Source organism: Trachypithecus francoisi, unplaced genomic scaffold (genome assembly GCF_009764315.1).
Source record: "Trachypithecus francoisi isolate TF-2019V2 unplaced genomic scaffold, Tfra_2.0 Lachesis_group5, whole genome shotgun sequence".
NCBI lineage: Eukaryota > Metazoa > Chordata > Mammalia > Primates > Cercopithecidae > Trachypithecus > Trachypithecus francoisi.
The window spans coordinates 82,716,609-82,731,618 of NW_022681470.1; the positions used below are offsets into that span (position 1 = coordinate 82,716,609).

Sequence of the window (15,010 nt, forward strand, 5' to 3'; positions counted from 1 at the left end):
ATCTGCACGTTATGCACATGTACCCTAGAACTTAAAGTATAATAAAAATAAAAATAAAAATAAAATAAAACTATATTCTAATATATTTGTGGTTTTTTTATAACCATTGTGTTTTGCTATGTACATTTTAAAATATTATTCTGAGAAAGGATCCACAGGCTTCACTGCCAAAAGGAGTTCATAGCACACAAAAAGTTAAGAACAGGTTAGTACTAGATCCATTGTGCCGGGAGCTTCTCCAACACAGATATGTACTTTTAGTGTTGATAACAAATAGAATTCTGCTATTAATGATAGTGTCAAATTCTTATCTTGCAATAGATTCAGTGGACCCAAGAAAACCTGATGAATCACTCAACTGTATTTTTGGACTTCTTGGATATAAACAAGACTCATAGAAGAAAGATCTATCAGAATACCAATGACTATAATAAACTTGCCAGTGTACTTAATGAATTCCAAATGAAGTTGGGTTCAGTTTCTTTGGAGGTAAACACATATACTATATAAAAATCTGAGAAGTGCTTTATATGTATATATTTATTTATTTTTATATACAAACAGATACGTATATCAAATCAGTATTTTTAAGGGGTGTGTGTGTGAGAGAGAGCGAGAGAGAAAGAGAGAGAGAGGGGAAGAGATCAGGGGAAAATGTTTACCTTTGTATTTTAAAGCAGACCATTAGAAGTACAGTTTTATGTTATTTCAGCTTATTTTGTCTCATTTGATAGGGTATAATTTTAAAGACAAGGTACACAACTGAGGCTATAGAAAGTTGAATGAATAGAGTTCATGAAGATAAATGCAAACCAGAGTATGGCAACAGGGTCCAAAGTAGCAACAAAGGACAGCAACGTGGTTGTGGCTCTTTACATCTTTCCCATTGTTATGGGCAAAGATGTGTTGGAACAGAGATACCAACAAAATCACACACACTGTAAACTAATTTTCTGCATCTCTTCCTCCTACCACTTATCCTACTTGCCAAGACAGAACAATAGAAAAGCAGCTTAGGCCAGGTGTGGTGACTTGTGCCTGTAATCGTAGCACTTTGGGAGGCTGAGGCAGGAGGATCACTTGAGCCCCGGAGTTTGAGACCAGCCTGGTCAACATAATGAAACCCTGTCTCCACACACACACACACACACACGCACACACAAAAAAATTTAATTAATCTGGCATTGTGGTGCCAGTGCCTGCTTGTAAGTCCCAACTACACAGGGCTGATGCAAGAGGATCGCTTGAGCCCAGGAGGTCGAGGCTGCAGTAAGCCATGATTGTGCCACTGCACTGCACCTGGATGACAGAGCAAGATCCTGTCTAAAAAGAAAGAAAGAGAGAGAGAGAGAGAAGAAAGAAAGAAAGAAAGAAAGAAAGAAAGAAAGAAAGAAAGAAAGAAAGAAAGAAAGAAAGAAAGAAAGAGAAAGAAAGAAGGAAAGAAAGAAGAAAAAGGAAGGAGGAAGGAAGGAAGGAAAGAAAGGAGAGGAGAGGAGAGGAGGAAGGAAGGAAGGAAGGGGAAGGGAAGGGTACGGAGGAAGAAAAGGAAGGAAAGGAAGGAAAGAAGGAAGTGAAAGGGGAAGGGAAAGGAAGTAGGGGGAAGGGAGAAAGGGGCAGGGGAATGGGGAGGGGGAGGGGATGGGGGTAGGAAGCCTAAATACTGTTGTTCACCTCTTCATTCTCTTCTCTCAATTCTACCACCACCCTTCTAATCCACTCACAAGAATATTAGCATAGGGACAATCCTTATTGCACAAATTTACTTTCCCTAAATGTTAATGAAAACCAACTTACTGATCTAGATCTCTGGATTACTAGTTATTCTCCTTTCTGTAAGTAAATTCTATGTAAAACCACAGTGCACATTTGATTTTTCTGTACCTATAATCCATTTATTTGTCACATTTCCTCTGCTAGCTTTCTCATTCTATGGTGTTCTTCAGGGAAGCCATAGAACACATCACAAGAGCAACAAGGGTTCTTCGACAACCAGGGAGCCACATGTTACTGGTAGGAATTTAAATTTTTCAAGTGGTTTTAAGTTTGCAAAATAAAATAAATCCCAATAAAATCTACTCTACTTACAGAAGTTTTATTTAGTCACACTTTGTGAAAAATCACAATAACTGAGTCATAGGACAGGACTCTTGTCCTCTCTACCGTTTGTATATGAAATTTGTCAGCAAATAAAAATGGTATTTGTTTTTGGAAGGCATTTGATGTGAATGAAACTGCACCATTTCTAGTGTTCGCAGCATTAATACAGTAGCTGTGCAGGTGGATCCTGACTTCAAAAATAATGCACTTACTTGATTGTTGATTTAGAAATGTGAGTTTTTGCACAATGTTTTGCTTCTCATGAGAAAAAGTGGGAGTTAAAATCTTGGAAAATTCCCAAATATCCTTTGAATAGAGAAAATCTTTTGGAAAACTAACTAAAATTTAACATATTTAGCCAATTACATAAAGCATATTAATTACTTTTATTTAATTTATTATTTATGACTAGTTGTTTATTTTATACTTTATTTATAGCTCTTTGGTTATTTAATTTGTGCCCTTTTCTCAAAAATAACTTTTTATATCCAGAACAGCTAGAGCTTTATTTAAACACTCTTTTATTTAAACAGACATCTGCAACAAGATTAATTAAAAGGAATTAAAATTGGAAAATAGAATTAAGAAAAAAATATGAAGCAAATCTTTCTACCACCAAAACTATTCTTTTACTAACCTGTCTAATTCATAAACGGTATCACCATATATCCACTAGTCTAGCCAGAAACCTGCAAGTCACTCAGTTTTGTCACTTTTTCATCACTTGTCACATTCAATTCATCAAGAAGTCCCAGTGATACAACTTGCAAAATGTATTTCAAACCTGCATACTTCTCTGCATCTACATAGCCACCACCCTATTTAAGCCACTGTTATCTTCACCTGGACCACCGTGGTTTTCTGTGTTCCCTAATGCACTTCTTTTCTTCCCCTCAGTCCCTATTACTCTGTCTCCTTATTCTGCTTTACTTTTCTTCCTGGTCCTTAGCATTATCTTCTATCATATTACACATTAATTTTTCATTTATAATCATATGTCTCCACATTTAGAACATAGCTGTACAAGGGCTATAATTTTTGTCTTATTTCAATTATTAACAGATTATTTTTCTATTCCTAAAGTGTATATGCTCTCCGTTTAATTATTTAATCACAAAGTGACTCTTTTCTTCAGCATATGTTTTCTAGCAATAGGTACATTTACAAGTTCTCAATTCTAAAATGCCTGAGAATGTATTCAGAGCAGTTTTCAAAAGCCTACACTCAACTGGAACCTGGGCTTAATAATTTCTCTATAGATGTGTTCTCACGAACCTATCTTCCCTTTCAGAGCCCCTGTTAAAAATACAAGGTAAAACATGGCAAATTCCTGATTCCTCTGATCCTATTATGGTTGGGTTTTTGGTGTTTTTGTTGTTGTTGTTGTTGTTTGTTTGTTTGTTTATTTTTTGAGATGAAGTTTCACTCTTGTTACTCAGGCTAGAGTACAATGGCATCATCTTAGCTCACTGCAACCTCCACCTCCCGGGTTCAAGCAAATCTCCTGCCTCAGCCTCCTGAGTAGGGATTACAGGTGCCTGCCACCACATGCAACTAATAATTTTTATTTTTAGTAGAGACGGAGTTTCACCATGTTGGGCTGGCTGGTCTTGAATTCCTGACCTCAGGTGATCCTCCCGCATTGGCCTCCCAAAGGGCTGGAATTACAGGCATGAGCCACCGCACCCAACCCCCTATTACTATGTTTGCCCAATTAAACATTATAAATAGATCTTTTTCATGGGTCAAGCTGACACTAGGGTTCAATTTTGCAAAACAGTAATTTAACTGAATGCTAGTCTAGCATGTGGAGCTTCTGCAGGGAGAAGCAACTGGAGGGAGTGTAACGACTTAGTTAAGAATATTTAAGACAGAGAACAAATAATAAAATAATGATTACCTAGATTGGACAGTTCAAATAAGATCAGTTTAATTTGGTAAACAAGTAAAAGAAGAAATCATACATGAATTTTAAAAGTAAATATTACATAGTTCAACTGGATTACATTGTTGAACTACCTACCAGAACTACCAAAGGAAAACAAGAAAACTAATATTAATTAGTATTTCAATTTAAGGCATTGGTTTAAAAGATTATTGCATACAATCTATTACATAAATGTTCGGTTTTCAACAAAAATTGCAAGACATGAAACAGATAGGAAAGTGTGAGCTATACATGGAGAGAAAAAATAGGTAATAGGAACTGTCCTGAAGAGGATCCAGATGTTGGACTTGACAGATATATGAAATACAGCTCTTGTAAATATACTCAAAAAGCCTAAAGGAAAATATATATATTTTTTAAATTAAAGGAAAGCATACAAAAATGACTCTTCAAATAGAGAATACTGATAAAGGGATATAAATTATTTTACAAATTGGAATGTCTGGGGTTGAAAATTAAAATAAGTGAGATGAAAACTGCACTAGAGGGACTCAACAGCAGATTTAACATGGCAGAAAAGAGAATCTATAAACTTAAAAATAGATCTATAAAATGTATCCACACTGAAGAAGAGAAAGAAAAAAATGAAGAAAAAAACAGAACATCAAAGACCTAAGAGACACTATCAAGTGTATCAAAATATGCTTAACAGGACTCCCAGAAAGAGAAGAAATAGAAGGGGCAGAAAAGATTTCATAGAAATAATGCCCCAATACATTAATCTTCACATCTAAGTTCAATCACAGCCAGGCATGGTGGCTTACCCCTGTAATCTCAGCACTTTGGGAGGCTGAGGCAGGTGCATCATGAGGTCAGGAAATCAAGACCATCCTGGCTAACATGGTGAAACCCCATCTCTACTAAAAATATAAAAAATTAGCCGGGCATGGTGGTGGGTGCCTGTAGTCCCAGCTACTCGGGAGGCTGAGGCAGGAGAATGGCATGAACCCAGGAGGCGGCGCTTGCAGTGAACCAAGATCGCACCACAGCACTCCAGCCTGGGTGACAGAGTGAGACTCCATCTCAAAAAAAAAAAAAAAGTTCAATCACAGCTCAGGAAAGTCTAAGAAGAGTAAGCACAAGTAGATTAAAATAGATTAACACCTAGACACATCATAGTCAACCATTCAAAGACAAAGAGAAAATCATGAAGGCAGCAAGAGAAAAACAACTTCTTGTGTACTAGGAATTCTCAATAAGATTTGCAGCTGACTTCTTATCAGACACAATGGAAACCAGAAGGCATTGGAGCAGCATATTCGAAGATAAAAGGAGGAAAACCCTAAAAAATTTTATGTTAATAAAACTATTTTAAAAATGAAATAAAGACATTTCCAGATAAACAGCTCTGATAATTTGTTACAGAAAATACTAAAGTAAATTTTTAGGGTGAGGGTGAAAGACACCAAATGGTAACTTAAATCCATGTGAAGAATAATGAGCACCAGTAAGAGCAATTACACAGGTAAATATAGGGCCATGTGTTAGTTTTTTACTGACTATGAAACACATTACAGCAAATTTGGCAGTTTAAACAAATTTATTATCTTACAGTTTTGCAGGTCAGAAGTATGACATGGAACCCACTGGGCCAAAATTAAGATATAGGTATGACTGCATTACTTTCCAGAGGTTCTAAGGGAGAATCTGTTCCTTTTGTTTTACTAGCTTCCAGAGGCTTCCTGGATCCCTTGACTCATAACTGCCTTTATCCATCTGTAAAATCAGCAACATCACATCTCTTGGACCCTTCATCAGTCATAACATCTCTCTCTCTCTCTCTGATCAAAGCCAGGAAGGGTTCTCTGCTTTCAAGGACTCATGTGATTTAGACTGGGCCCAGCCAGATAATCTAGGATGATCTCACCATTTTAAGGTCTTTAATCTTAATCATGTCTGCAAAGTCTCTTGCCATGTAATATAACATATTCATAGGTGCCAGAGATCATGATGGGGACATATTTGTGGAGAATAGGGGTGGCAAATGCATTATTCTGCCTACCACAGACTATGTAAATATATTTTTCTTCTTTACTCTTAACTACTTTAAAAGATAATCAGATGGAATGATAATTCTAAAACTATTGTCAGGTTTATAATATATAAAGATGTAATATATGTAACAATGAATAGCACAAAAAAGGAGGGGGAAATGGGGTTATGTTAAAGAAAATGGTCTGTATTTTACTGGAATTGTATTAATCTAAAATAGATTGTGATTAAAAATAAAAATAAAAATAAAATTATATATATAATCGATTTAACAATAATAGTTGGATACTTCAATACCTTCACTCTTAATAATTGACAGAGAAACTAGACATAAAATCAGCAAGGATACAAAGACTTCAACAGTATTGTAAAACAACCTGAACTAATCGACATGATAGAAAACTCCATCCAACAACAGCAAAATGCATATTCTTTTGAAGCAAACATGTAACATTCTTGAGGAGAGATGAAATGCCAAGCCATAAAACAAACCTCAGTAAATTTCAAAGGATTGAAATCATGCGACATATGCTCTTTGACCACAGTAGACCTAAATTAGAAAGTTTCCAACAAAAGGAAAGTTGGGATATTAACAACTATGTGGAACTTTTACAACATACTCCTAAGTGGGTGAAAGGAGAAATTAGAAAATACTTTGAGATACATGAAAACAAACAAAAACATAATATAAAGCTGTTCTTTAAGAGAAATCTATAGCTATAAATACTTATATTTAAAAAGAACAACCTCAAATCAATAGCCTAATTTTCCACCTTAGGAAAATACCAAAAGGAAAGAAACCCAAACCCAAAGCAAGCAGATGGAAGAAAATAATAAAGATTAGAGAAGAAAGGAGAGAATATAAAACCAGCAGGAAACATCAATAAAACCAAAAGTTGGTTCTTTGAAAAGATCAACAAAATTAACAAGTCTAAGACTGACCAAGAAAAAAGGAAGAAAAAACTCAAATTATTAAACTCAGGAATTAAAGAGGGAATATTAAATATATTAAAATCAAGAATTAAAGAGGGAATTAAAGAGGGAATAACAGTATTAGAGAAATAAGGGGGGGAGCAAGATGGCCAAATAGGAACAGCTCCAGTCTCCAACTCCCAGCGCCAGCGACACAGAAGACCAGTGATTTCTGCATTTTAACTGAGACTCCACCTCTGGGGACAGCGCACAGCTGAAGACCAACAGGGGAAACAGCAGGGGCCTGTGCAGATGCGAACAACTCTGTCTGACAGCTTTGGGGAGAGCCGTGGATCTCCCAACGCGGAGGTTGAGATCTGAGAATGGACAGACTGCCTGCTCAGGTGGGTCCCTGACCCCTGAGTAGCCTAGCTGGGAGACATCCCCCACTAGGGGCAGTCTGACACCCCACACCTCACAGGGTGGAGTACACCCCTGAGAGGAAGCTTCCAAAGGAAAAATCAGACAGGTACACTCGCTGCTCAGCAATATTCTATCTTCTGCAACCTCTGCTGCTAATACCCAGGCAAACAGGGTTGGGAGTGGACCTCAAGCAATCTCCAACAGACCTATAGCTGAGGGTCCTGACTGTCAGAAGGAAAAGTATCAAACAGGAAGGACACCTATACAAAAACCCCATCAGTACGTCACCAGCATCAAAGACCAGAGACAGATAAAACCACAAAGATGGGGAAAAAGCAGGGCAGAAAAACTGGAAATTCGAAAAATAAGAGCGCATCTCCCCCTGCAAAGGAGCACAGCCCATCGCCAGCAATGGATCAAAGCTGGTCAGAGAATGACTTTGACGAGGTGAGAGAAGAAGACTTCAGTCCATCAAACTTCTCAGAGCTAATGGAGGAATTACGTACCCAGTGCAAAGAAACTAAAAATCTTGAAAAAAGAGTGGAAGAATTGACAGCTAGACTAATTAACGCAGAGAAGGTCATAAACGAAATGACAGAGATGAAAACCATGACATGAGAAATACGTGATAAATGCACAAGCTTCAGGAACTGACACGATCAACTGAAAGAAAGAGTATCAGCGATTGAGGATCCAATGAATGAAATGAAGCCAGAAGAGAAACCAAAAGAAAAAAGAAGAAAAAGAAAGGACCAAAGCCTGCAAGAAGTATGGGATTATGTAAAAAGACCAAATCTACGTCTGATTGGGGTGCCTGAAAGTGAGGGGGAAAATGGAACCAAGTTGGAAAACACTCTTCAGGATATCATCCAGGAGAACTTCCCCAACCTAGTAGGGCGGGCCAACATTCAAATTCAGGAAATACAGAGAACGCCACAAAGATACTCCTCCAGAAGAGCAACTTCAAGACACATAATTGCCAGATTCACCAAAGTTGAAATGAAGGAAAAAATCTTAAGGGCAGCCAGAGAGAAAGGTCGGGTTACCCACAAAGGGAAGCCCATCAGACTAACAGCAGATCTCTCGGCAGAAACTCTCCAAGCCAGAAGAGAGTGGGGGCCAATATTCAACGTTCTTAAAGAAAAGAATTTTCAACCCAGAATTTCATATCCAGCCAAACTAAGTTTCATCAGTGAAGGAGAAATAAAATCCTTTACAGATAAGCAAATGCTTAGAGATTTTGTCACCACCAGGCCTGCCTTACAAGAGACCCTGAAGGAAGCCCGAAACATGGAAAGGAACAACCGGTACCAGCCATTGCAAAAACATGCCAAAATGTAAAGACCATCAAGGCTAGGAAGAAACTGCATCAACTAACGAGCAAAATAACCAGTCAATATCATAATGACAGGATCAAGTTCACACATAACAATATGAACCTTAAATGTAAATGGACTAAATGCTCCAATTAAAAGACACAGACTGGCAAACTGGATAAAGAGTCAAGACCCATCAGTCTGCTGTATTCAGGAGACCCATCTCACATGCAGAGACATACATAGGCTCAAAATAAAGGGATGGAGGAAGATCTACCAAGCAAATGGAGAACAAAAAAAAGCAGGGGTTGCAATCCTAGTCTCTGATAAAACAGACTTTAAACCATCAAAGATCAAAAGAGACAAAGAAGGCCATTACATAATGGTAAAGGGATCAATTCAACAGGAAGAGCTAACTCTCCTAAATATATATGCACCCAATACAGGAGCACCCAGATTCATAAAGCAAGTCCTTAGAGACTTACAAAGAGACTTAGACTCCCATACAATAATAATGGGAGACTTCAACACTCCACTGTCAACATTAGACAGATCAACGAGACAGAAAGTTAACAAGGATATCCAGGAATTGAACTCCTCTCTGCACCAAGCGGACCTAATAGACATCTATAGAACTCTCCACCCCAAATCAACAGAATATACATTCTTCTCAGCACCACATCGCACTTATTCCAAAATTGACCACATAATTGGAAGTAAAGCACTCCTCAGAAAATGTACAAGAACAGAAATTATAACAAACTGTCTCTCAGACCACAGTGCAATCAAACGAGAACTCAGGACTAAGAAACTCAATCTAAACCGCTCAACTACATGGAAACTGAACAACCTGCTCCTGAATGACTACTGGGTACATAACGAAATGAAAGCAGAAATAAAGATGTTCTTTGAAACCAATGAGAACAAAGATACAACATACCAGAATCTCTGGGACACATTTAAAGCAGTGTGGAGAGGGAAATTTATAGCACTAAATGCCCACAAGAGAAAGCAGGAAAGATCTAAAATGGACACTCTAACATCACAATTAAAAGAACTAGAGAGGCAAGAGCAAACACATTCAAAAGCTAGCAGAAGGCAAGAAAGAACTAAGATCAGAGCAGAACTGAAGGAGATAGAGACACAAAAAACCCTCCAAAAAATCAATGAATCCAGGAGTTGGTTTTTTGAAAAGATCAACAAAATTGACAGACTGCTAGCAAGACTAATAAAGAAGAAAAGAGAGAGGAATCAAATAGATGCAATAAAAAATGATAAAGGGGATATCACCACCGACCCCACAGAAATACAAACAACCAGCAGAGAATACTATAAATGCCTCTACGCAAATCAACTAGAAAATCTAGAAGAAATGGATAATTTCCTGGACACTTACACTCTCCCAAGACTAAACCAGGAAGAAGTTGAATCCCTGAATAGACCAATAGCAGGCTCTGAAATTGAGGCAACAATTCATAGCCTACCCACCAAAAAAAGTCCAGGACCAGATGGATTCACAGCTGAATTCTACCAGAGGTACAAGGAGGAGCTGGTACCATTCCTTCTGAAACTATTCCAATCAATAGAAAAAGAGGGAATCCTCCCTAACTCATTTTATGAGGCCAACATCATCCTGATACCAAAGCCTGGCAGAGACACAACAAAAACAGAAAATTTTAGACCAATATCCCTGATGAACATCGATGCAAAAAATTCTCAATAAAATACTGGCAAACCGGATTCAGGAGCACATCAAAAAGCTTATCCATCATGATCAAGTGGGCTTCATCCCTGGGATGCAAGGCTGGTTCAACATTCGCAAATCAATAAACGTAATCCAGCATATAAACAGAACCAAAGACAAGAACCACATGATTATCTCAATAGATGCAGAAAAGGCTTTTGACAAAATTCAACAGCCCTTCATGCTAAAAACGCTCAATAAATTCGGTATTGATGGAACGTACCTCAAAATAATAAGAGCTATTTATGACAAACCCACAGCCAATATCATACTGAATGGGCAAAAACTGGAAAAATTCCCTTTGAAAACTGGCACAAGACAGGGATGCCCTCTCTCACCACTCCTATTCAACATAGTGTTGGAAGTTCTGGCTAGGGCAATCAGGCAAGAGAAAGAAATCAAGGGTATCCAGTTAGGAAAAGAAGAAGTCAAATTGTCCCTGTTTGCAGATGACATGATTGTATATTTAGAAAACCCCATTGTCTCAGCCCAAAATCTCCTTAAGCTGATAAGCAACTTCAGCACAAACAAATGGAAGAACATACCATGCTCATGGATAGGAAGAATCAATATCGTGAAAATGGCCATACTGCCCAAGGTTATTTATAGATTCAATGCCATCCCCATCAAGCTACCAATGACTTTCTTCACAGAACTGGAAAAAACTGCTTTAAAGTTCATATGGAATCAAAAAAGAGCCCGCATTGCCAAGACAATTCTAAGTCAAAAGAACAAAGCTGGAGGCATCATGCTACCTGACTTCAAACTATACTACCAAGCCTACAGTAACCAAAACAGCATGGTACTGGTACCAAAACAGAGATATAGACCAATGGAACAGAACAGAGTCCTCAGAAATAATACCACACATCTACAGCCATCTGACCTTTGACAGCCCTGAGAGAAACAAGAAATGGGGAAAGGACTCCCTATTTAATAAATGGTGCTGGGAAAATTGGCTAGCCATAAGTAGAAAGCTGAAACTGGATCCTTTCCTTACCCCTTATACGAAAATTAATTCAAGATGGATTAGATACTTAAATGTTAGACCTAATACCATAAAAACCCTAGAAGAAAACCTAGGTAGTACCATTCAGGACATAGGCATGGGCAAGGACTTCATGTCCAAAACACCAAAAGCAACGGCAACAAAAGCCAAAATTGACAAATGGGATATGATTAAACTAAAGAGCTTCTGCACAGCAAAAGAAACTACCATCAGAGTGAACAGGCAACCTACAGAATGGGAGAAAATTTTTGCAATCTACTCATCTGACAAAAGGCTAATATCCAGAATCTACAAAGCACTCAAATTTACAAGGAAAAAACAAACAACCCCATCAAAATGTGGGGAAAGGATATGAACAGACATTTCTCAAAAGAAGACATTCATACAGCCAACAGTCACATGAAAAAATGCTCATCATCACTGGCCATCAGAGAAATGCAAATCAAATCCACAATGAGATACCATCTCACACCAGTTAGAATGGCAATCATTTAAATGTCAGGCAACAACAGGTGCTGGAGAGGATGTGGAGAAATAGGAACACTTTTACACTGTTGTTGGGATTGTAAACTAGTTCAACCATTATGGAAAACAGTATGGCGTTTCCTCAAGGATCTAGAACTAGATGTACCATATGACCCAGCCATCCCACTACTGGGTATATACCCAAAGGATTATAAATCATGCTGCTATAAAGACACATGAACACGTATGTTTATTGCGGCACTATTCACTATAGCAAAGACTTGGAATCAACCCAAATGTCCGTCTGTGACAGACTGGATTAAGAAAATGTGGCACATATACACCATGGAATATTATACAGCCATAAAAAAGCATGAGTTTGCGTCCTTTGTAGAGACATGGATGCAGCTGGAAACCATCATTCTTAGCAAACTATCACAAGAACAGAAAACCAAACACCGCGTGTTCTCACTCATAGGTGGGAACTGAACAATGAGATCACTTGGACTCGGGAAGGGGAACATCACACACCGGGGCCTATCATGGGGAGGAGAGAGGGCGGGGGGATTGCATTGGAAGTTATACCTGATATAAATGATGAATTGAGGGGTTCTGATGAGTTGATGGGTGCAGCACACCAACATGGCACAAGTATACATATGTAACAAACCTGCACGTTATGCACATGTACCCTAGAACTTAAAGTATAATAAAAATAAAAAATAAAAATAAAAATAAAAAAACAGGCTAGGTCCCGTGGCTCACGCCTGTAATCCCAGAAGTTTTGGAGATTGTGGGTGGATCACTTGAGGCCAGGAGTTTGAGACCAGCCTGGCCAACAGGGTAAAACTCCATCTCTACAAAAATACAAAAATTAGCTGGGCATGGTGGCGCACCTGTTATCTCAGCTACTCAGGAGGGTGATACAGGAGAATCGCTTGAACCCAGGAGGCAGAGGTTACAGTGAGCCAAGATCGTGCCACTGCACTCCAGCCTGGGTGATAGAGCAAGACTCTGTCTCAAAAAATAAAAATAAAAATAAGCAGATGCTGGACCAATGTGGTGGCTCATGCTTATAATCCCAGCACTTTGGAAGGGCAACACAGGAGGATTGCTTGAGGCCAGGAGTTCAAGACCAGCCTGGGCCAAATTATGAGACTCCTTCTTACAAAAATAAAAATAAAAATAAAAAGTTAGCCAGATATGGTGGCATGTACCTGTAATCCCAGCTACTCAGGAGGCTGAGGCAAGGGGATACTTAAGCCCAGGAGTTCAAGGCTTCTGTAAGCTGTGATCGCACCACTGCACTCCAGCCTGGGTGACAAAGTGAGACCCTATCTCAAATAAATAAATAAATAAATGAAGAAACAGATACCTTGTTATGGCTGAATGGCATTTTATTGTACATGTATACCACATTTTGTCTATCCGTTCTTCTGTTGATGGACATTTGGCTTATTAGCTCTTATGAATAGTGCTGCAAAAAGTGGCAACATGGAAGAGCCTAGAAGGCCTCATGTTAAGCAAAATAAGTTAAGCAAAGAAAGAGAACTACTGCATGTTCTCACTCCTGTGAAAACTGAGAAAAAAAATTTCAAACTCGTAGAAGTAGAGAGTAGAATTATGGGTATTAGAGGCCAGGAAGGGGAGGGGAGGGGAGAATGGGAGAGTTTAGTTAATTAATACAAAATTATTACTACATAGGAGGAATGAGTTACGGTGTTTTGCAGCAGTGTAGGCTGAATATGGTTTACTCTAGTTTATTGAATGTTTTCAAAATGCTAGAGGAGAGGATTTTGAATATTCACAACACAAAAGACAATGTTTGAGGTGATGAATGTATTTTCTCCAATTTGATCATTATACATTATATGTTCATATGGAACTATCACTCTGTATCCCATAAATATGTACAATTATCACATGTCAACTAAAAAATAAAAGGAAAAAATAAATACCTTACAAAAGCATATGAAAAGGTGCTCAATATCAATTGTCATTAGGGGAAACAATAATGAGATACCTCAACATCCCTATTAAAATGACCAAAATCCAAAGAACTGATAATAGCAATTACTGACAAGGATACAGAGCAATAGGAACTCTCATTCATAGCTGATGGGAAATGAAAATAGCACAGCCACTTTGGAAGATAGTTTAGCAGTTTCCTACAAAGTTAAACATACTCTTCCCATATGAGCCAGTAACCATGCTCCTATCTAACTGATTTGAAAACTTACGCCCACATAAAAACCTGCACAGGAATGATTATAGCAACTTTATTCATAATCACCAAAAACTGGAAGCAACCAAGATTCCTTCAATAAAGCAAATGAATAAACACACTGTAGTAGTACATTGATACAATGGAATACTATTCAGAGATAAAAAGAAATGAGCTCTTAAGCCACAAAAAGACATGAGCAAATTTCAAAGGTATATTGCTAAGTGAAAGAAGTCAGTCTGGAAAGGCAACATATTATAGATTCCAATTATATGACATTCTGGAAAAGGCAAAACTATGGAAATGGTAAAAATATTTGTTGCCTAAGGGTTTGGTGGAAAGAAAGGAAAGTGAAACACAAGATTTTTTAGGATGATAAAAGTTCTGTACACTATAATGGCGAACACATGACACTATATATTTGTCAAAGCCCATAGAACTTGACAACACAAAGAATGAGCCTTAACATATACAAATTTAGAAAAAAATCACTTTGGAGTTCTGGTAATCCCAGGATGACATTCAGAATGTGAAAGAACAATCAAACCATGTTGCAGGTATGTGACACAAACTCACTGAAGAGGATTAGGGGAAAAGGAGCCAATATAAAAAGTGGTTTGGGGGTAAAGTTAATCATTCTAATACCACAATACACATATACTGGAATTGAATAATGAAGTAAATGGATGGCAGATGTTGGAAACCAGTTTTCTCACTATTGGAGGGCAGAGCTAAACAAGGGAAAGAGACTAGAATGATCATGTAGTAACAGAGTTGGAGACATAAGTTGAACTTATGTTTAGCTTAATATAGGTGATTGGATATAGAAATTTTATAGGAATGTGTGTCTATAAGGGTTAATATATAAACATTTGTTTAT

At 37.9% G+C, this 15,010-nt stretch overlaps 1 protein-coding gene across 1 annotated transcript in view; it reads left to right on the top strand.

Moving 5' to 3' along the window:
• The window catches only part of DNAH14 (dynein axonemal heavy chain 14), a 604,313-nt gene that overhangs the window by 444,765 nt on the left and 144,538 nt on the right, over positions 1-15,010 (top strand). Inside the window, exons 53-54 of the mRNA XM_033199195.1 lie at positions 322-489; positions 1,918-2,010. Coding sequence (XP_033055086.1) covers positions 322-489; positions 1,918-2,010 — 261 coding nt within the window. The remainder of the gene's footprint in view (positions 1-321; positions 490-1,917; positions 2,011-15,010) is intronic.